Raw genomic sequence first — 24,678 nt, forward strand, 5'->3', positions numbered from 1 at the left:
CTTTTAAAAGGATATGAGGTCCAGCAATGAACTATGTGTCCTGTCATTCATACACAACTGGGCTACCATTTCTGCTCTGAGAATCTCATCATCAGACATCCCTAAAACAATTAAAAAGAGAATTAATAAACCTGAAAGTATATAAATTTTAAACAAACAACTTACCACACTTTTTATTAAGCTGTTTTACAAAAAATGAGAAACTCCAAAAATTAAAGAGCAAAGTCTGCAATGCCCCAAATATAACCAGTTTAAATAACCTACTGTTTGCAGCTCCCTTAAATAAAGGGTTTTTTAAAAAATATTCTAAAAGGAATAACAACTATACATCATGTCAAGAATTTGAAACAATGTTTAAAAATATCCAAATCCTTTTCTTTTTTCCATCAGCAATTTACTACCACAGGGAGAGGGGAGGAAAGGGAGGATAGTTAATACCCAAGGATTAGTATGAGTGCTTTTTACCTAAATGTAAACGAAGACTTAAAAGAATCACAAGAAATGTAAGAGCGCCTTCTAACATCGATCTCTCATGCTCTGCATCAAGTACTGTGTTTTGATGTTGTGACGCCATTGTCAACAAATCCACTACCTTAAATCTATAATAAGAAATATTTGAGACAGATTTTTTTTAAGTTAAAACAAAATCAACTTAAATTCCAAATACTTCCTAATACCTGTCTTAATAAACTATGCTTACCTTTCAAAGACAGATGAAATAAAGTAATCTGGGTCAAGTCTAGAAGCACAAACCTTTAAAAGACAAAAAAAAAAAAAGAAAGAAAAATTTTATTTCTCAATATTGTTTCATTTCTTATATTAATTATGTTGTTCGTTTGTGTTCTGTATCTTATGTTTTGACTTTGGAGGCGGGATGGCTTGCGACATGGAGACAGACCACCTCTCTCCCATCTACCTATGAATAGTAAATATTCCTAAAGCTATTCCTAAAGACTGTAAACAACTTACCCAGCAGTAAACATCCTTCAAGCAAGTCAATCACCCCCTTTATCTAACTCTCACACAGCAAGCCAATATTCCCCCTGCCCTAAACCAACCCAAGACCAAGCACCAGATCGGGAAGGTCAGCTCTGATGCCCCGAAGTCCACAGGAATTATTCAAACTAACCAATCTTAAACTGTTTCCCCTACCCTGTCTTGTCCTTCCTATGCAAATGCCAAAAAAAGGTTCTGCTCTAGGACTGCCCCTTGCCCCTGCTCCTACCACTTGACCAAAATCTAATGCTTCCTCTACGGCTCTGTATGGCATCGCACACCTCCTTCTCTTGGGAAATTTAAGTAATAAATTCTTTCAAGAGCACTGACCTCTCTGTGTCATCACTGAGTCACCTCTCTAAACTAATCCCATATTTGTAAAGTACAATATCTGCATTATTAAGTTGGCTTACCTGTAGTAAGTAAATGTCAGGGTCAATCATGGAATTACAGAAATGAGACTGGACATAGGTCATAGCTTGTCCTTTGATTTGTAGACCATTTCTTACCCACATATTGCTATGGATTTCAGCAAGACTTGCCTAGTAAACCAAAAATTAAGTAAATTAAAGAAGTCTTCTAAATTTAATCTTTATGAAAAACATGTTACAATGAATAATCATTTCAAAATATTTTATAACTTGATCAGACCATAAGCATGACATCCTGACCCATGTTAGTTTAAAATATCCAATTCAAATACATATTTTAAAAATTTTAAGTGCTCATTAGGCACTTAAAATGTATGAGCTTTTAAATGTATGTGCTCACTTAATGTGCTCATACAATCCCTTCTTTTGGAGTTTATACATGAGTTAGTTTTCCATGATTCCAGCAAACATTTATAACAATTTTCAATGAAATCTTTCATGAGGAATCAATGACACTTACATTTAACACCTTCCTTCTCGAGAAAAAAATTAAGTTATGCTTAAAGAAACACAGGAACAAGTATAAAACAAAGTTGACTGTCCCAAACTAGTCATTTTTCAAATAATTAGCAGGTAACAGAAGGTCAGATTATAATGTTTCATAACATTAATATTTAATTCTTCATGTATTTGCGTCCTGCATCAATTAAAACCAAGCACAGTCATAACTTCATCTCTTACTTGCTCTTAACCCGCAGTGTGAAAGTTCAATGATAATTAAAAAATCTAAAATTGCCAGGAAAAACAAATTAAAGTGCCAGTCCATCTACTATACATAAGCAGTTGGCCCACAAAATTATAGTATTAGAACTGAAAGAAACCATAGTGCTTATGCATGAAAATCCTCTTTTCTCTCCTCTCATTTTTCAGATGGGGAAACTAAGAATCAAATTACCCCAAACAACATGGTAATTAAATTGATGTAGTACTAATGCTAGAAATCTGTTGGGTCTCCTGACTCTCAAAACAGTGCTGTAGTATGTTAAAAACTTCCCTATGAGGGTCGTCGGGGGAAAGGGAGGGAAAAATGAAACAAGATGGGACCCGGGAGGGAGACAAACCATAAGAGACTTTTAATCTCAGGAAACAAACTGAGGATGGGGACAGGGTGGTTGGGTTATGGACATTGGGGAGGGTATGTGCTATAGTGAGTGCTGTGAAATGTGTAAGTCTGATGATTCACAGCCCTGTACCCCTGGGACAAATAATGCATTATACGTTAATAAAAAAAATAAAAAAGAAAGAAAGAAACTTCCCTATGAGTAAATACAGTGAAAAGAATTCCTGGGGAAATTGTAACTAAATATAAGTTTCATAGGACAAAAAAAAAGACCAAACTATAATCTAGCAAAAATACCTAAGTTTAAAAAAAAAATTTTTTTTCAAACATTTTGGCTATAACAACAATGTAAATTTAAGGCATAAAAATAAAATAAAGAACGAACCACATAACCAAGAAATTCAATTAAAATAAAAGCCTGAATACATACTTGAATTTGGAGTGGGTGAATCATTAGTTTCATTAACATTTCCTGATCAGGTAAAACAGAATCCAAATCTAGTTCTTGACATTTCACGGCCTAAAAATTATGAAAGAAAAAATTACTAATTCAACACTTAATTTCCAATATTTTAAAAAAAAAATTGCTGGACAATAATCTTACCTTACTCAAAAACATAGCATAGTAACGATGAAGGGGAAGATGAAAAGTGACTTGGTTAGGTGCTGGCTGGAATAAACAAACAAAATCCACAAGTCAAAGAATGTTTCAGAATGCTAAGTTCAAAGGTTTCAGAATGCTAAAACCACACTTACCTTGATTTATTCCTATACCTTTTTAACAAAACTTAAACTTTTAGATGATACAGCTTTAAAAAACCACTGCATAGATAAAATTAATTCCATTTGAAATGCCTAACTGCAGGTTTCTGAAGGCAGAAATTATATACAACTCAAGGCTGAATCCTCCAAAGCATCTAGCACAGAACAAGGGATGGAATGGATTTCCCTTGACAGTAGCCTATTTGGGAATCTTCAAATGCATGCACACCAAACATGACGGTAGTAACCAGAACAATAATCACAACTGACCTGACTCACATTACCTCATTTAATCCTGAGAAGAACTCTATGGAGTATAAACTATTAATGTTCTCATTTTATAAGTAGGGAAGTTCAAGCTTGGAAACTTAAGACTGAAGAGCCAGTCTGGACTCCACTGTTGTACTCAGATGGTAAGAGGCTCTGATCACAGTCCTAGAGTGAGGTACAGGGGAAGGGCTTGCCTATGTTCACAAGCTGGATAAGTTGCTCCCCACACTGGCACTGAACACACACCCTCCTTGAGAAAGCTTAGTACCGTATGTATCAAGGAACTCTGACATTCTTGTAAATATTATAAAAATTGTATTTTAAATCTACAAATCCCATGGATCATTCTATCACTATAGAACAAAACTATATAACAACTGTCCTTCTTAAACAAATAAGAAAAATTAAAAATTAAAAAGGTATTGTTTGTTTTTAAATGCTTTTACAAATATTTTCTGGATAAAATTAAAAAAAAAAAAAACTTTATCCAGAACATTCAATTATACTGATGTAATACTGGTATAAAGTTATAAAAAAGTTATAAAGAGTTGCAATATGTCACCATCCCTTAGTTTTCTTTTTGTTTGCCTTCCATAAAAAGGAGGGAATTTCTGATAAATGGAACAACATGTAAGAAATTTAAGGACATTATCCAAAGTGAAGTGTCAGTCACAAAAAGACATACTGTATGATTCCACTTATATGAAGTACACAGAATAGTCAAAATCATACACAGAAAACATAATGATAGTTGTCAGGGGCTGGAAAGGAAAGGAAAATGAGGAGTTACAGTTTTCAAACATGAAAAATTCTGGAGTTTCGCTGCAGAACAATGTGTATATACTTAACACTACTTATACTTCAAAATAAACTTAAAAATGCCTGATGGTAAATTTTATGTTATGCTTATTTTACAACTAAAAATAAGTTTGCTCCCACATTACTATAATCACCTGAGTAAGGTATTCTATACTAACTAGCTAAATCAGAATCTCCCTCAATTTCCTCTGAAGGTATTAAGGACAGTCAAACTCTTAAAAGCTAGATTTGCATGAGTTCAAACCCTGACTCTGCCACCTCCAGCTATAAGCTGTGAGCAAGAAACTCAAACTCTCCATGCCAAAATGACTGGCCTGTAGAACAGAAATAATAAGCAGCAGGACAACTGTGAGGATTATCTTTAACATAGTACCCAACACATAGTACTATTACCTACAAAGTCATGGACTCTGTCGTGTCTTTCAAGGCTTTAGTATTTCTTAAGTTCATACTCTTCTGCAGCATTATACTCCATAATCCCTTCTTTTTTAATGTGACAGATTAGCCACTTGCTAAACTCTTCTTCCACTGCTTCCATATAAAACGGAGGTTGTCAGACATCATTCTCAGCTTTCTACTCCTCTCCTTCTAGATGACTTTATCCAGATTCACAGCTTGGACTGCCAACTCGACCAAGAGGACTCCCAAATCTTAGCAGAAGTCTCGCTCCTAAATTCCAAACCTTACATTCCAGTGTCTACTGAACATCATCACTTAATAGTCTATGCGAACCACAAATACTTCGGGTCCAAACTAAACTCAGCATCTTTGTCCTAAAATGCAATCCTCCTCAATGTTTCTTCTCCAGTTCCCTAGTAATTCAAATCTGAAGTGTAGATTCTTTCCCTCTCACAAGTCTCCAACATCTGATGAGGCACCAAATCGTGTTTATTAGCTTTTCCAAATATCTCTTAATCAACTTCCTTCCCTGTTTCCACACTGCCCCTAACCTTAGCTCAGCCCTCAACAACATTTAGTGCCTAGATTTCAGTAACACCTCCTGCTTTCTATTCTTACTCTCCATGACACACCTTTGTGCTATCTGCCAAGCTCACAACTCTCCCCATCTTTTCAGAACATCTCTCCCTACTCCATCTCCTAAACACACAGACAGAATGGAGCCTGACAGTCATTTATAGCCATATCTAATTGGAATCGGGGCAGAAGATATCTCACACAACCTGAACAATAAGAAATAAGAAATAAGTTTTCTCTTAAAAAACTTCATGTTGGGGGGCATCTGGGTAGCTCAGTTCATTAAGCATCCAACTCTTGATTTCGGCCCAGGTCATGATCTCAGGGCTGTGAGACCGAGCCCTATGTCAGGCTCCTGCTTATAGTAGGGAGTCTGCTTGAGGATTCTCTCTCCCTCCTGCTCTCCCTCTGCCTCTCCCCAAGCTCGTGCACTCACTCACTCTTTCTCTCTCAAATAAATAAATCTTTTAATTTTTTAAAAAAAGTGGATGTTGGATTCAGAGACATCCTCAGAATCTTGATGTATGCTTGAAATTTTAATAACTTCATCACATAGGTAGGCCAAGAAGCACAGAAAGCCAATACACAGAAGGGGAAGAAAAAATAAGGTAAATAGGGCAAAGCAAAGGCCAAAGACAGGAGCTCTTGTTCAGCTTTCTACTCAGTTCCTCAGGAACTGAGGCTGCCATAAGATCCCTGAGATACCCACTTTGTACTCACAAGAAATTAGGCCTCCCCTAAATTAAGCTGCCTCAAGAATGTTTTTTTCCTTGCATTCAAAAATACCTTAAGCTATTTAAACCTCCATATGTTCCAGGAGGTGATCTTCCCAGAACATTAATTAAATCTTGTACCTCCTCCATTCACAATCCTTTAATGGTTCCCTATAGTTCTAACCCCCTGATAACCTTCTAACCCTTGAGAAGACAGCTTACCTCTCCAGCCTCATCTCCTGTCACATAAACTCATGTACCACAGGTAGTATCCCTAACTCACCAATCTTTTGTGCCTCTATGCTGTTCTCTCTGCCTCAAATACTACACATCCCTTCTCCCAATGGATTAACATATCCTTAAGACTTGGCTCAAATGACATTTCCTCTAGGAAACATTTCCTAAATCCCTCAAGCTAAATCAGATACTACACTCTATTCTCCCCCATAGTACCTGGTCACAACTTTACAGGAGCACTAGAATCATGTTAACCATTTACCTTTCTCCCATTTCCTTAAATTAGGGACTGTTTCATCACCTATCTCCAGTGTTTTTTAAGCAGCAAACATTCAATATATTCTACTTCAATAAGTACCTAATAAGTATACTACTTCCCTCTCATCAAAGAACTCCAATCAAACTACCCTGCCACATATTCATAATCATTGCCCTACAGGATATTCATGTATTTGAGGATTCTTAAATGGCCTGACTTACTGGGAAATTTATTCTATCCCTTGTTTCTAATATCACTGTTTGATTTGTGTTAATTCAGTTCAAAAGATTTATTTAATCTGTGCTAGACTACCCCAATAACTTCTGATATTCACTCACAAGAATGGTAAAAGAAATATTTATCACAAGTATAACATGCCTCATAGTCAATCCTCATTAGCTAATAATATTATCTTCAAATAAACAGATGAGATGGATTCAGCAATGCTAAAAAATGTTTAAAATAAAATAACTTTTAAAAACCTGTTTAAAGGGCACCTGGGTGGCTTAGTCGGTTACATGTCCAACTCTCAGTTTAGGCTGGGGTCGTGATCTCCAGGTCATAGGATTGGACCCCAGGTTGGGCTCCACACTTAGCGGGGAGTCTGCTTGGGTTTCTCTCTCTCCCTCCCTCTCTCTATCCCTCCCCCCCACCGCTCGTGTGTGCGCACACTCTCTCTCTCAAATAAATAAATAAAAATAAAATCTTAAAAAAGAAAAACTAAGACCATATAGCTAGTTGGTTTATGGCAGAGCCAGAATTTATACTTGAGTCTGCTTGACTTTATAGCTCTTTCCACTGAAAATAGCCAACAGCACTGAAATACTACCAGACAAGGGGCACCTGGATGGCTCAGTTGGTTGAGCGTCTAACTCTTGATTTCAGCTCAGGGTGTGATCTCAGGGTCCACAGACTGAGCCCTACATAGGGCTCTGCACTCAGTGGGGAGTCTGCTTATTCCTTTCCCTCTGCTCTTCCCCACCCCCTGTTCTCGCCTTCTCTCTCTCTTTTTCTCAAATAAATAAAATCTTAAGAAAAAAAAAAAAAGGAAAGAAAGAAAAAGAAATACTACCAGACAAGGAATTAAGAGATGTGGGCTCTAGACTCAGAACTACCAGTAATTTGCTATGCAACTATAGGCAATTCATTTAATATCTTTGCATCTCCATTGTACATTGTACAAAAAGGTGGGGGGTGGGGGGGAGATAATACCTTCTCTACTTCGAAGGGTTGTTTTGAGGAACAAATATGCCAAAGCACTTTAAGAAACAAAAAACTTTGAAAATACCTTAAAAAACAAACTATACTGTGTGATTCCTTAAGTTCTATGCTTATTTTCTCTTCTATTAAAAATCCCTTTAAATTCTTTCCAATATTCAATAAATTCCTAAAATATTTCTGTGTGAAAAATAAATCTACTATTTCCTCGAGTTCAGCTGCTCTATATACCATACATGATTCTAAGTGTCCTTAACTCCACCCCTGACCTCAACAATTAATTTCATGTGTGTAACCCTCTGTGTGTAATGGTGTTTTCCCCTTCCTCAAAGCATTGTCTTAGTGATGCTACCATTTCAACAATACCTCCTAAGTTTCAAATACAAATGAGAACTGAAATGAGAGAAGTTCCAGTTGAGTGACTAATCCTAGAGAGGGCAAAGGAGTAAAACAGGTTGAAAGTATGTATGGAGGCATAATCTGAATCTAATCATGGGACACACCCAGACTGAGGGGTGTTCTATAGCATAACTGAGCTAGCTGTACTCTTCAAAATAAGAAACTGTCCCAGAAGGAGACTGGAGACATGATGACTAAATGCAACATGGGATTCAGAATAGGATGATTTTGCTATAAAGGACAACAGTGTACAATTTATAAAACATGAAGGAATTCTAAGGATTGGACAGTAATTATACATTAACGTCAACTTCCTAATTTTTGTAATTGTATCTGGTTGTATAAGACAAAGCCCTTGCTTGTAGGAAGTACACACTGAAGTATTTGAGAGTAATGGGCATCAAGTCAAATGGTTCAAGAAAACAAAGTTCTCTGTACTCCACTTCCAAATTTTCAGTAAGTTTGTGACTGTATCAAAAAAATTTTTTAAAGAAAGGTGAAGAAAAAGAAAAAAATTCCCCACCCTCAAAAAAGAGAGAGAAAGAGAGAGAGACAGACATACAGACAGCAGGAGTTCCATCTGCCCAGGATTCAGAAATGAGATGGGGGAGTTGGAGTGGTCTGAAACACGGCCCTCCTTATGCATATGGCATACTGTGAACCCACTTTATAAAAGAAATAAAAGGGGCTTCTGAGAGAAAACTTGAGCTATTTACAAGCAAGCCCTTGTTTAATTCATACAGAGTATGTTCTGTGCCAACTCTTCTCAGCTCATTATTAATAACAATCACCTTTGTTCAAGCCCACAGAACCCTGACCAATTAATGAAGATGTAACACCCTTTCCATTAAACTCTCCTATCCTATCCACATTTGCACTGTCACTTTAACCCCTCTAAATGAAACTAACTTTTACTCCTGAGAAATATGGAGACATAAACCCTTCATAACAGATAAAGGAATTATAAGCAAGTATGATTAGTACACTTCAGAATCTCATAAATGTCAAAGAACTGATCGTCCACCTCTCCTTTTTTAAACTTAATGGTATAATATCCTCATCCTAACTTCTTTGCCTTATCCCATGAAAAGATATTCATTATTTTCAGTTAAATGAGATGTAACACTTTTCTTAAGTGCCTTTATATATGTCAAAAATATACATACCTCATCTACAAAGTTAATAGCATCAAACCAATCTTGAAGAGCTTCAAGGCAGTATCTAACAACATTTCGAGTATACTCTTGAGTTTCCTAAAATAATAAGTTATACAAATTTTACATTATATAAATATGGATATTTTCAACTTCAAATTATATGTAATACATGAAAATTACATATAATGGTAACATAATATATATAAAATCAAAAGACCACATTTGCCATTTTAAGAAATCGTTTCACAAACTAATAGTAACAACCAGAGACAATTAGGAAAATTAAAAAACACAGCATGTTATGTTTTATATAATTTATTCTTAGAAATGAATCAAAGCTGAAATAGTTTTATGTGATGTATATCAAGCTCTATTCAAAGAGATTCCAAAAATATTATAAGTTTCTTAATATTAACTGTTTAATAAGTACAGCATCTTTGGGGATGATGAAAACGTCTTAGAGATGAATGGTGGTAATGGTTGCACAACACAGAGAATGTACTTAATGTCAATGAACTGCACATCTAAAAATGATGAAACTGTGCATTTTACATATTTGCCACAATAAAAAAAAAAAAAAACAGACCAACAAAAGAGCAGAGAACATTTAAGTACTATGAGCAGCCTGTGAATATCTTAGCTTGCTAAAAAGAAAAGTGTGTGCCACTCGAAGGTAATATGAAAGAAAATTAGAATGTTTTATGGAGAAATTGAGCCACTGAAATAGGAAACTATTAAGTTAAATGGCAAAATAAATCATGATAGCCTCTCTTAAAAAAAAAAAAATAATGGGCAAAGGATCTGAATAGACATTTCTCCAAAGAAGATCTACAAATGGCAAATAAGCATATGAAGAGATGTTCAACATGATCAGTCATTAGGAAAGTGCAAATCAAAGCCACAATAAGCTATCACTTCACACCTATTAGGAAGGCTCTATTTTTTTTAAATGCAAAATAAAAAGCGTTGACAAGATGTGGAGAAACTGGAACCCTCACACATCGCCAGTGGAAATATAAAATGGTACAGCCACTGTGAAGTTAAACACAGAGTTACCATATGACCAAACAAGTCTACTCTCATATACCCAAGAGAATTAAAAATATTTGTTCCCATGAAAACTTACATGCTAATGTTCACAACAGCATTATCCACAGTAACTAAAAACTGGCATTAACCCATGTATGGACAAGTAGAATGTGGTACATCTACGCAATGGATTACTATTCAGCTTTAAAAAGAAATGACACACACTATAACATAGTTGAACCATGAAAACATTATGCTAAGTAAAAGAAGACAAACACAAAAAGCTATATAATGTATGATTCCACTTATATGAAATGTCTAGATTAGGCAAATTCATAGACACAGTTGGGAGAAAAGCAGTTTCTAGGGAATAAGAGCAGACTGGGACTGGGAAGTATAAGGTTTCTTTAGGAGATGGGTTATTAGTGGGGAATTTGTAGTACCAGCTGTACAGCTTTGTGAATATACCATATGACTGAACTAATACTTTAAGATGGTTAAAATATAGAATTTTAGGTTGTATAAATTTGAAATCTATAAAAAAAAGTTTTTAAAAGAAGACACTTTTGGCCTTGATGTATAATAAAAGTGCAGGTTACATCAAGTCAAGTAGGTTAAAATCTTTATATATATAATTATTCTGTGCTTTAAAGAAAGCTAAGTTTCCCATTGCTGCCTTCTCCTTCATCCTGCTCAGTCTCCTGTCTTGTTCATTATTCTATCATATATATTATCATGCAGGTTGCAGGTCCATCTTATGTCCACTACCATCCAGACCAAATATCACTTATCTAGTTTCTTTGCCAAGAGTCTCACCCTGTTTTAATCTATACTATATGAAATTTATCTTTAAAAAATATTATTTTATACATTATGTTTCCTAATTTCTTACTGAAAAAATTTAATGGCACTATTAAATTACCATAAATAATGTATCATAACCAAACTAAAGTGGCAGATAAGTCACAGGTAAAGAAAAATTTAAAACCAAATGTTCTCCTGTCTTATCAAGAGTTTGGGCAAAGGGTAACATAAAACCCTTTCGGTACAAATACAAACTGATATGACTTTCCTGTAGAAAAATTTGAAAAGCATGTATCAAGAGCCTTTAAAATAGTGACCAGTTAATTCCATTCCTAAATATATTTAATAATTATGTCCAGATCATCTTTCTCCCATCTCCCACCACTAACACACCCATCCAAAAAAATGCAGTGTGCACATTACTAGTTGTATAATCTTTTCAGTCTGTTTATGCATATGTAAAAATGGACATAAATGGACATAATACTATCTACCTCCTAATACTGTGAAGGAAGCAAATGAAATAATGTTTGTAAAATGCTCCATGTCATAGTCTAACATTATGTGTGACAAGCAGTTACGTGCTCCAAAGGGTCAGTTACCTAAAGCTGCCACTAGATGGGGATTTCACAGCTTATTTGTTTTGTTAGGAAAGCAAAAACTAGTAGGATTCTGGAAATGTCCCATCCCTTTATCCAATCTGTTATCGATATAGTATTAGTTGTTTAACTAGCTCTTAACATTTTCAAGAACCAAACAGCATTTAGGGAAATCATACAAAGAAAGTAAGCTACCAGGTGAAGTTATTTTTATTGTTAATCCTTTAGTTTTATCTCTTTTAATTAGAGAATAGAAACAACAAAACAGCTGTTTTACTTTAATAGTCTTTCTTCTAGCTTACATTTCTAAAACCCAACAACAGTATTGCTAAAAAGCTCTAGACAATCTTGCTTTTAACAGACAATTACAGCAAAGTGGGAAAGAGCTGAAATCAGATGGATTTGTTTTCAAACTCAGCTTCTACTTAACAGCTGTGTGAACGTGGGCAAGTTATTTAACTTCTGCAGGAAAGAGATGATACTATCTACTTTATAAGAGATACATTGAAGACTAGATAAAGAATATAATACAAAGAATACAGTGTGAAGAACAACGTCTGGCAGAATGTGGGGGCTCATCAAGAGAATGTCTTAATTAGGAACTAAATACTCCCTTAACTGAGAAACTACTCTCTCAGATTCTCTTAAATGGGGTTGCTTTCTCGATTCTCTTCACTTCTTAGGTTAAGGGAACCATAACACACTGCAATCCTGGCCTTCAAAGCTAAAAATTAAACTACCCAGAAACAATGAGTTCATTATCAGAGATAAACATAAACCCAACTTCATAATCCAAATTCATCTTAAACACAACTGTCAGAACAATCCTCCTAAAATACTGATCTTTTCATATTAACATCATATCAACCTCCCTGATCCATCACTGTCTTTTGTTGGCTTATAGGATACTGTGCTCCTCTAGGTTTTCTCCGCACCCTTATCTCTGATGTTGCAGTGTTAGTTCTTTCTTCAGGGTTCACTTCTCTCCCTACTTGATCTCATCCCACCCCCCTGGTGATAAATACCATTTATGTTACCAAGGGTCTAAAATTTATAATCTTAGTCCTGACTTCTCTTTTGAGCACAAGAAATCAGCCCCCACACTCATTACTCTCAGAGCAAACTGTTATTCTCCTACAGAGCACTTACATATTGAATCTGTGTGTTTACCTACTTAACATCTATCTCCCCCATCAGACTGCCCCATGAAAATAAGGACCATGCCTATCTGGCTTAACATCAAAACCTAAGCATCTACATAGTGTCCAGATAGTGTCTGGCATAAGAACAGCATTAAACAAAAAAAAATTTTTTTAGTGAATGAACAAATGAACCTCTTATTATATAACAGGGCTTTATTTTGTTTTGTTGTTTTTATAAATGCTACAGTGGAAATTAAACAAAGTACTCTGAAAGCACTGAAACTAGAATCATAAACCTGACTGAAAGAACTTAAATGAGCAGATTACATATCAGCTGAATAGCATTTTTATAGAACTAACACCAGTGGTTCTTTACTCTGGTTAGAATCACTGCCAAGGTCCTTCTGCACTCAAATAAATCAAAATCTCTGAAAATGGAGCTTAGGCACATGTATTCTTAAAGCTTCTTGGAACACTGAAAAAAAATTAAAAATTAAAAATTAAAAAATTAAATTAAACTTAAAAAAGGCTTCCAAAATGATTCTAATCTAAGAATAAGCAGAAAGAATGACAGACCATAAGCCAAAAGGGATTAGTTTGAACAAATGCACAGGTACCAAGAGAGCGATACCACATATTGAAAAACGGTATTCAATCCAGTGACGACATACAGAAAGATAGAGTGGTATAAATGGAAGATGAATTATAAGAGACAAGTTAAGGGGCACCTGGGTGGCTCAGTGGGTTAAAGCCTCTGTCTTCAGCTCAGGTCATGATCCCAGGATCCTGGGATCAAGCCCCACATCGAGCCCCACATCGAGCTCTCTGCTTGACAGGGAGCCTGCTTCCCTTCCTCTCTCTCTGCCTGCCTCTCTGCCTACTTGTGATCTCTGTCAAATAAATAAATAAAATCTTTACAAAAAAAGAGAGAGAGAGAGAAGTTAAGGGCAAATGATGGAGGATCTTAAATGTCTCTATAGGAAACACAGATGTTACCCTGTAGACTGATAAGAATTTTAATGATTTTTTAAGCAAAAGAGAAAGATGCACAGAGCTTAGAAAGGTAATTTCAGTACTGGGAGGGACAGATCAGAGTAGGAAGAATTTAGAGGCAGGAAACCCAGTTAAATTATCTTAACAACCCAGATTTTAAAGATATAAGGAAATAAATTAAAAGACAGGAAAGAAGTGGTAGGGAGGATTTCTGGAGTAGAAGAGAAATTTCATGGTATCTAATTACAGGTTGAATAAAACTGGCACAGCAAGGACAGAAAGTTTCTGTATTAGATAACTATACTTTCAGACACCATTAAATAACATAAAGGATATAGTATGGGCCAATGAATTTAATAAGTTAGTGATTTGAGAAAATCCATGTACCTATTATGAGATTTACATGAATAACCAGAGCTGCTAGAAATCTGAACCTGGCTAGACTAACAAAATTGTAAGTCACATGCATTTGGAGAAGAGCTGAAGTCATGAGAGAAAATATAAATCTGATTAAAGGGACTCATATATTTAAAGCACATATGGAGGAGGGCCTCATAATAACCCTGTGAAGGGCAGGCTTCAGGGTCCTATATCTGTTTTCTTTTGTTTTGCTTTCTCAAAAACAAGGAGAAAGAAGGAGACTGTCAAATAGTTTTAAGTGAGTTGACCAAGCAATATAAATAGAAAAAGGCAGACCCAAGATAAGAATCCAAGACTTCACAATATTTCCACTATAAAATCTGGTCCAGCATGCTTATGGATACATGCTGCCAGTTGGTCTTCATGGGATCCATAGAGCAAAAGCTCAGTCAAGTTCTTAGTTTAGTAGGGTCAGGAAATTCCATTTTTCTGGATCATCCAAGGACTCTGGAGATCCATTAAACCACTACTTTAAAAAGGCAGAAGTAAAATCTGTATTTGTATACAAAGACGCAAGTATATCCAATTACAAATGATCATTTTCTTATCCAATTACAAGAATTAATGTTGCAGCTATGCTACTCTTAAGATTCCTTTGGTAAACAGCTGGAGATTGTATGAAATGCAAACTAATTTTGTGCTTGGAATCTTAAAAATGTAATCGTTATTAAGAACTATTCTCATTCCTTAAAGACAAGAAGCAACAGATAACTAACTGATAATGGATAAAATAAAGCAATAAAGATAAATGTGGAGACTTCTAAAGCTCCAAAGACTATTCACGGTAAGGAAAGGCTGCAAGGATCTGACAATATAATGAACTCCAACTTGCCAAAGAAGAGTAGTTAATGTCTCAGGTCAGTGTTCACAGAGCTGAATTTACAATTAAACATTGCCCATTAATATATATGAGTAAACAAATCAATGTTTTCACAAATCTTTTTCTTAAATCACTCTTTTAAAGGTAAAGACAGAAATTAACAAAAATATTTTCAACATACCCTAACTTTACAATGGGATAAGAGCCCCCACATTGGCTGTGCACAGGCCTCAAGTTCAGCAGCAAAGGCAGCATAGTAGGTCTGAGACTCAAATTCCACATGCTCATTTAGTTCTCGCTTGTTTAAGTTCATACCTTGCAAAAATTAAAGCAGATATAAATCTTGCCAAATAGAAGCAAGTATTCATATTAAAAATCAAGTAAAATACTTCCTAGTACCAAACACTCAGTGCACACAAATGGCATAAATGACACGATATGTAGAGAAATAAATAAATAAAGTAAAATAATCTAGTCCTTTTAGAAGTTTTCACAAACTAGGTTTTCTTAGAAACACTTTGTGAACTGTCTCTTATATAACATAATTGAGTATGTTAAATAAGAAAGTCAAAACTATTTTAATTGACACTATTTGAAATTTTATAAAGTTATAAATCTTTCTTGAAGAATAAATTAGAAATTTCTAGATTAATGATTTAAAGTATAGGATTTACACTCCTGCTTCCTTTTTAATAATTTGGTATTTTTCATAACTCTGATATATTTTCATGAACAACTGATTAAAGTACTTACAAATATTAATTAAAATGAGATACTTCACATGTAACCTGAATGATGTGCTTTTATCTTTTAATCAGTATATTAGATCGTCTTGCATTAGGCATTTTGTAAACTAAAAAAATTAACAAAAAAGTAAAATTCATACCTTGAAAGAAAGATACAAAGTTCATCCACGTAACTAACAAACCATGGTCCTCCAAAAATCTCTTAGCCACACTTTGATGAGAAAGGATATTAATAAAATCACTGACAAGAGGCCAATAAGTGTTATTCTTCAGTAATGCTTCTCCACAGTTCACTACCACATGTAAACTATTTTCTTCATCTAAAACAGACACACACAGCCCAGTAATAAATAAGTTTTAAAAAAACAAAAACTTTAACAACGATACACATTATATACATTAGAATCGGGGATATCTCAATTCAAACTCCAGCCAGACATATGGTGTGTTACTTAGACACTGAATCAATTTCCCCATCTATAAAATGAGGGAAAGACACATATCTTAAGGAAATTAAATGAAACATTAATATAACACTAAGCACATCATTATAAAAATTATGACCACATGTGTAACATATTACATGATACTGAGCTAGCTATATATTCATAAAACCTTATTATTTTCCTGATTTTAAAAACATAATGCAGTATCTTCAGTTCTAATCAATAAAATATTTTATCCCTAGATTAATCTCATTCCATCTTACCAAACTATCTGTATGTGATGTATAATTGCTTTCTTCTACTCAAAAAATATGTGAATATAACTTTTTAGCAAGTACAGTATCCCAAAAATGAAAGATACACATATAAATAAACTTAAGCCTTTTTAAAAAATCCTAAAGTTTAATTATATTATTGTGTGTGGGGAAAGATTAGCTATGTACAAATCTTTACTATTAGAAGCTACAGCATATATGCCTTAGCTCTCTTAATCTAGTCCAAATTAACTAATTCACTGGACAAATGAGCCCCCATTCCTAATGTAAAACATACTAATACCCATAACATACAGAACGCACAAAGCTAGTAACCTGCTCCCTAGTACATGAGCCAAGATATATGCTTATCCAGAGTCCATTTTGTTTCTGTTCACGCTAACTGTTTTGTTATAAATTTTAAATTAAAAGTACATAAACTGATGAAATATAAAGACAGGTATGACAAAAACTGAATCATAAGCTTTTGAGAGACAATAAAAATGTCTTAAGAAAATGCTAAAAATCTTAGAGAAAAATCATAAAAACCTAGAATTTTTGCACTCAGATTGCTTTATACAGATTTTTTGTTTTAACTCCGAAGAAACTGAAACTGGAAATCACAGATGATGCCTTACAGAAGTGATGAGGGAGAACTCCAGACATGGAAACCAAAACGTAAAAATGCTTTGCCCAAAATTAACAGATTAGAGAATGAACAAGCATCTCTGTATTTTAAGTTAAAATGCACTGTTTAATACATGTATCATTTTTTAATGATAACTTACTTTAACCAACTTTTTCAACTAACCATCTACTTGTGAAACTCATCAGTGGGGGCGCACTGGGTGGCTCAGTGGGTTAAGCATTGGCCTTCGTCTCAGGCCCTGATCTCAGGGTCTTGCCCTGGGATGGAGCCCAGTGGGGAGTCGGCTTCTCCCTCTCCTTTCGCCTCTCCCCCCTCTGGTGTGGGCTCTCTCTCTCTGTCTCTCTCTTGACCACAAGAGCTCACTCTCTCACAAACAAACAGTATCTTTTTTAAAAATTTAAAATATTTTTTAAAATAAAAATAAACTCATCAGTGAAGAGGCTTCTATTGTACTTCTAATTTTCTATACATTAAATTTAGGTTTCAGTCCATGAAATTATTTTACCTAACTCTTAAATTTAATAGTATGTAAGAACAGGACCCACAAAGTTAAGTATGCACTCTTTTAGTGCCTCTCAATAGGAGAGAGAGTGTAACTGAATGAAGAAGTGGGGCTTCTACAAACCACATACACCTGAGATTAGAAAGCCATCTCTGACTGACAACTGCTGCCACCATGAGTTGGTGGGCAGTTGATATTAATGGGACAGTGCTCAGTGATGATGGAATTTAAAATTTTTTAAACACTGAAAATCACTGTTCTATTTAATTGAAACCAGAAGATGAATAAGCAGAATAAAATAAATCAAAATGACTACTTTCCTGGCACTGCTGTAAATACTATTGTTCTTATGAAAAACACCTTGGAACTTTTAGTAAAATAAAGTGACTAGGACTTCTATTTTTCCCCAACTGAGATTCACTCATCAACAAATATTTATTCAGCATTTACTGAGGGCCAGGTATTCTTTTAAGTTCTGAGAATAAAGTGGTAAATAAGTCAAAACTTATACAGTCTCTCCACTGAGATTAATATAAGACAGTGTGATATGGCTATCATAAACTAAGTACAAGAAGTCATAAGAATAAATACAGCTAGTCTACAATTCAGGAAAAGACTCTAACTTAGGAAGTGATGTCTAAACTAAGATCTAAAGAATGAAGGAGGAATTAGGATCAGCCAAATAAACCAGGGATGGGAGAGGAAATGGTGTTGTAGGTAGAGGAAGCAATATTAAAAAAGGATGCAATCTTTGGGACAAAGAATGCAGAGGATAGATGGCACAAATGAAGCCAGAGGGCCTTAAAAATCAGCTCCAGGAGTTTGAAGTTCATGTGAAGAAGATGGCAAGCCACTGGGGGGTAGGGTTGAGAGACAGGGACATGATCAGAAGTGCAGTGTGGAAAGTGACCAAAGGAAGGTGATGATGGCTAGTGGTATGAGGCCTAGAGATGTCAATGGCTTAAACTATGGCGGTGGCATGAAGATGTAAAGATGAAAAGAACAGCTATTTAAAGATGTTTAGAAGGTTCAAATGCAGACTTGATGATGTTTATTAAATCTACAAGGAGCACGAAGAAGTCAAAAAAGACCCACAGGTTTTTAAGTTGGGCAGCTGCATAGGTGGTTGACAGTGGTACCAAAACACACACTTGCGTACTCATATACGCATACATATATACACACTCACACACACACAATAATAGAAAAGAAGCAAGCTTGATGGAGCGATAAGAAGGAATTTTTGGTGTGGACATTGTGTGTTTGAGGTACTTACAGAGATTCAAAGAATACAGCTCAATAAACAGTTTAATATGCAGGACAGAACAATCTGGGATTAGTACATCTATAGACATTCCTATGGCTATGCAACATATGGCTTTTGGGGGTTTGGGAGTGGGTTTGGGTTGGGTTTTTTTTTTTAGTTTTGTGTGTGTGTGAGAGAGTGAGTGTGCAAGAGCGTGGGGGAGAGGGGCAGAGGGAGAGAGAAAGAATCTTAAGCAGGTTCCATACCCAGTGCAGAGCCCACCACGGGGCTCGATCTCATGACCCTGAAATCACAACCTGAGCTGAAATCAAGAGTCAGATGCTTAACCAACTGAGCCACCCAGGCATTCCTGCAACATATGGTTTTAAGTTTCCATTTTATACAGATTGTTTCATAAGACAAATTATAAAATTTCAGGGATATGAATAGCTATATTTAGAATCACAAAGTAATAAGGTACAGAAGAAAATATAACAAAGTAAAAGTGTAAGGTAGTGATCCCTTACTACTAGAGGTTTTTTCCATTTAATCTTTAGCTATTTCTGAGCCCATGTGAATTCTCATTGTATCAGCTTCTATGTTTACTAATAGTATAGACAAAATTTTCAAATACTGTCTAATGAAAATTTCTGCAAAAGCTAGATAGATTTATTAAAAAAACAAAGTATAGAGATCCTACTGTAGAATCTGTAGCTAGTTATAGGTAGGTCAAAATATTTAAAGCCTATTCTAATACTCTTGATGTAAAAACAGGAAAGTTTATGGTGCTTTTAGAAAGCCAGTAAAAATGTAACATGAAACATAACGCTACTTTTAAAAGAGGACCAAAACACCATGGGAGCTAAAAACCATTTTAGACCTAGGCTTAGAAATAATGTAATTTACTGCTGGAAGAAATACATTTTATACTTAAAGATCTTAGCAATGATACCACCAGCTACTTAGCTTCCAGAAAATTCAATTTGTGTAAGAATTTTCAGAATAGACTAACTGTATTAGAAGGCAAGTATATACAGAAGGCAAAAATAAGACTTTGCAGTATGATTTTAGAAAATATGGGAAAAGTGAGAAGAGCAAAAATACGCCTGGGTGGCTCAGTTGGTTGAGCAGCTGCCTTCGGCTCAGGTCATGATCCCAGCGTCCTGGGATCGAGTCCCACATTGGGCTACTTGCTCGGCAGGGAGCCTGCTTCTCCCTCTGCCTCTGCCTGCCATTCTGTCTGTGTTCGCTCTCATTCCCTCTCTCTCTCTCTGATAAATAAATAAAAATATTTTTTAAAAAAAAAGTTTAAAAATACCAGGACAAAGTGCAAAAAACACCAACATCAACAGGAGAAGCAGTAAAGAGCTTTGGGCCACAGAAAGAACAGACAATCAACAGTATGAAATGCTGCTGAAAATCAGTAAAGATAAGGTCCGAAGAGTGGCCACAGGTTTCCCCATCATGTATGTCATGAAAAGGGTGATCCCATAATTTCCTGTATAAAATGGGACACTTTTGAGAGTAAAGGAGATTGTATGAATAACTATGTCAGAACAATAGCATTACTTGGAGCCATTCTGGGAAAAGTAGAACATGTGACCAGTGGAGTCACAAACAATTTCAGAGAGAGCAACAAAATGGTGGAAGTGGACACTAGACTGAAGTCGGTTACTGAGTGACTAAAAAGCAAGGAAACAAACAAACTCAAGAAATCTGGCTACAGAAAAAATATAAGAATGAAACACATCTTCTCAAACATTCTTCCTTAAAGATCAAGTACAAACAATATGTAACTAATTAGCATAGCTAAACCATTTAGTCAAGAAAAAGGAACTCCAGATGCTTTCCAAAAGAGCAGATACTTCTAACTTTTAAAAGTTTTCTAGTTTAGGGGGGTCTGGGTGGTGCAATCAGTTAAGTATCTGACTCTTGATTTCAGCCTAGGTCATGAGATAGAGCCTGGCGTTGGGCTTTATACTCAGTATGGAGTCTACTAAAGACACTCTCTCACTCTGTCCTGCCTTACCTCTCTTTCTCTCTCAAACAAATAATATCTTTAAAAATTCAAAACAATTTTTAAAATTAAAGTTTTCTAGTTTATAAATTAAAAATACTCTTTTAGGGAAAAGTCTTTCTCTAAATATATAATTAGATATATAAGAATATCATTGACACAAATGGATTATGATAGATACCATTTCAAAAAAGGACAAGCAATACATCTAATATATGTAGCTGAATATTCAGAAGAAAGGGTCATCTTGTGAAAACAGAAGAGCTATAATACAAAGCACCTTTTAAATTTTCCTTTAAAAAAGTGAAGAGATATATTGCTTAATGTAAATAATGTATTATGCTCTCATTATACCTACAACAGGAAGACAGACTTACATAGTGGGCAGGAGTACAGGTTTAATTCAGACAACTAGCATTACTATTTACAGCTATAAAACCATAGATCATTGATTTCAACTCCCTAAGCCACAGTTCCCTCACCTATAAAATGGAAAAAAACAGTATCTACTTCACAGTTAAATGACATCATACAGAGTACTGAGGAAAGAGCATAGTACATAGTGAGTGCTAAAAAGCTGACAGCTATCATTTTAGCTAGCTATCATTAGCATATATAAGCACTGCATACCGCACTGACCATACAGGTTATGGTGTCAACTGAGAATGGATGACATGAAAACAGAGAGAAAATAGTAGCTGATATGCAAAAGGAGCTAACAGTGAAACAAAGCAAGACTCAACTACAAGATCCCTCCTCCAAAGATAATGGAAAGGTCCTAGCTTTGATCTCAGGTATGTTGCTAAAGTTTAGCACCATGTGCCAACTTGTAAGACACAGTACTATCAATGTGGACCTGCGTTGTGTCATGGTTAAGGGTAGACATCAGGAGATAAGAAGACCTTGGCTCTGTCATTTACTAGCTGTCTAACCTATGGTAAATGCGTTAATTTCTCTAAGCCTCAATTTACTCATCTTTAAAGTGGGAATAATACGGATAGTAATAATACCAATCTCAAAGAACTGTTCAGAAACTCAACTGAGACAACATATAAATGGTATTAATACAGTGCCCCGTACACAGCAAATACTCAAATAAAACAAATTATTACAGGGAGGTAAAGTTAAGATGAAAGACCACAGTGAAATGAGAATGGGAGGAGATCCTAGAAATATTATAGTAGTTTGAGGAGTATCAATCATCTAGTGGGCACAAAAGAAAAAAACTAAAGACCTCTCTAAGGGAAAAGAAGAAAAAAGGAAAGATTTATTTCAACTTTTAAATTTAAAACTATAGGCATATAAAAATGTCTAAGGCAGATAATACAAATTTATAATTAAAAAATAGGAACATGACTAATAAAGAAATGGTTAAATTATGGTAAAGTCATATGACATTAATACCTGCAACCATTAAAAAACATGTTTTCAACACATACAATAGAGCAGCATATTTTTAAAGTATTATTTGAATCTGTAAATATACTCATATCATACAAAAAGACAGAAAAGAACTATCCAAAACTGTTAACAGTTATTTGTGAATAACAAAGCTAAAGGTAATTTTAAAGTTTGCCTTAAAAATAATAATGTTGGTCTTTAAATTTTGATGAAAATTTTCAAAAAATTCTTTAACAAAGATGTATTACTTCATAATATTTTTAAAGCTATTTTAACCATGTAAGGAGGTTTTTAAGACTAGTTACACAAAGTATACCAATAATAAAACTAGTGAAATAATTCTGAGTTTACCTTGTAGCTCACTTTTAATAAGGCAACTTTCCATCATGTATAATAGCACAGTGACCATAATATCCAGCAGCTGACATTCTTCTGTTACCTGTCTGGCTAACTCTTCATTGCTGAACAACTGAACACTAATATGCACAATTCTGTTAGACATTGTGTCGGACTCGTGACTTTTCTTCAGTGTTTTCATAATGAAAGCATAATGTTGAACAAACGTTTTTGTGAAAGCAACCTGTAAATTTTTAAATAGGAAGAAAAAAACATATTAGTTTAACTTTGAGTTTTATAATACATTTTCCAATATATTATATTAACATTTTAGAGCTATTATTAGCTTATGATGACACCCACAGAAATTTTAAAAGTGATTTCAATGATGATGGCAGTCACATTCTTTTGTCTGAAACATTAGCAAAATACTTGGATGGTTAAAAAAATTTTAATAGATATTTAAAATTATTAAAGTTTTAGAACAATTATAAATATCATGATTTAAAAATACCAATTTTCACTTTGGTTACAAATATATCAATTCACTAATGTCGAAGTAGATACCTTTGTTCTGTGCTATCTACCTTAACAAAATCTAAAGTCTCAGCTTAAAACCATACCAGAGGACTTAATATAATTAAAATCAAGAGAATCAATGTGATAAATTCCAAAAGAAATGTCGTCTCCTATTTGACTGGAAAAGTGACCACTATCTGAGTAAATAAATACTCTATGTATCATACACATCACTTCTTCTTTTCTTAACCAGGTATAAAGACATAAAACAATACCATTATTCATTAAAGTATAACTCCTAAAGAGGCTTTACTATATAAACCATAAGGAGAACTACAGCCAAAAACAAAAGGAAGAAGAAGGATAGCATACTTTATTTTCTTTTCATACACTAGGCTGTGTCACTTTGCCATAACCACATGATGATCATAAGTGAGAGTCTAGACCCTCTGGAACTACAGTCTTCACCTATCTACATGTGTATACAGGTCAGTAACTGTTCTGTCTTTAATGGTTATGGCCAGCAGCAACTAACCCTGTGATTTTCTCAAACCTAACCTCACAATCCACTTTTTTTTTTTTTTTTAAGTAATCTCTACACCTAACATGGGTCTTGAACTCATCACCCCAAGATCAAGAATAGCAAGCTCTACCAACTGAACAAGCCAGATGCCCCTATAATCCCACAATCTAAATTCAGCTGACCGCTTAAACATTCTCATAGCACTTTGTAACTCTCCTTTGGAGAACCTACCACAATTTAATTGACTACATATTTACTTGTGGAATTATGTTTTTGTGTGTCCCCTAGCATTCTCTTTGGACCAAGTTCCATGCAGACAGACTACTCTTAGGAATACTGCTTTGTAAAGCTGCTTTGCCTCAGATCTATGATCCTGTGCTTTTTGTGCAAAACCTACTTTAACAACAAAAGAAGCTAATGCTTTTTATTAGTGTTATCTCAGTCCTTGAAGCTACAATAAAATAAGGCACAGCTTAAAAACAATTTCAAAATTTCATGATGAAAAGGCAAAGAAAGAGGAGCAAAGTTCAGAAAGGAAGGGAAAAAACATAGATACCTTATACTCTTGATCTGGAAGCATGTTGAGTAAGAAAGTTACCATCTTCTGAGGGAATTCATACTTTATAGTCCAAAACAATAGTTCTTCTAGAAAACTTTTATGTTTCAAAACATCCATTATAGATTGATCTACATTAAAAAAAGAAAACTTAGAACCTAATGACTTAAGCTGCTCATCTCATTTAAACCCTACTATAATTAATAACCATTAACTTCAAACACTTGAGTGTATCAACAAATTAAGGACACCCTTTCAATAATTCAATAATACTGACATCATCAATCCAGGTTTCTACAATTTCCATGGTAAACAATAAAATACTTAATCTTTATATTTAAATAGGAAGCAGTTACTTAAAAAATAAGTAATTACTTGCC

General features: G+C 34.7%; 1 protein-coding gene across 6 annotated transcripts in view; it reads right to left on the bottom strand.

Moving 5' to 3' along the window:
* Positions 1 to 24,678, bottom strand: part of UBR3 (ubiquitin protein ligase E3 component n-recognin 3) — a 239,426-nt gene that overhangs the window by 156,681 nt on the left and 58,067 nt on the right. For all 6 annotated transcript variants that reach the window (XM_059167078.1, XM_059167073.1, XM_059167076.1 and 3 more), the window contains exons 7-17: positions 24,299 to 24,429; positions 22,716 to 22,944; positions 15,990 to 16,169; positions 15,285 to 15,418; positions 9,306 to 9,392; positions 3,092 to 3,157; positions 2,918 to 3,007; positions 1,410 to 1,538; positions 701 to 753; positions 466 to 599; positions 25 to 101 (exon numbers count right to left, since the gene is read on the bottom strand). In XM_059167078.1, coding sequence (XP_059023061.1) covers positions 25 to 101; positions 466 to 599; positions 701 to 753; positions 1,410 to 1,538; positions 2,918 to 3,007; positions 3,092 to 3,157; positions 9,306 to 9,392; positions 15,285 to 15,418; positions 15,990 to 16,169; positions 22,716 to 22,944; positions 24,299 to 24,429 — 1,310 coding nt within the window. The remainder of the gene's footprint in view (positions 1 to 24; positions 102 to 465; positions 600 to 700; positions 754 to 1,409; positions 1,539 to 2,917; positions 3,008 to 3,091; positions 3,158 to 9,305; positions 9,393 to 15,284; positions 15,419 to 15,989; positions 16,170 to 22,715; positions 22,945 to 24,298; positions 24,430 to 24,678) is intronic.

Source organism: Mustela lutreola, chromosome 3, assembly GCF_030435805.1.
Source record: "Mustela lutreola isolate mMusLut2 chromosome 3, mMusLut2.pri, whole genome shotgun sequence".
Lineage (NCBI taxonomy): Eukaryota > Metazoa > Chordata > Mammalia > Carnivora > Mustelidae > Mustela > Mustela lutreola.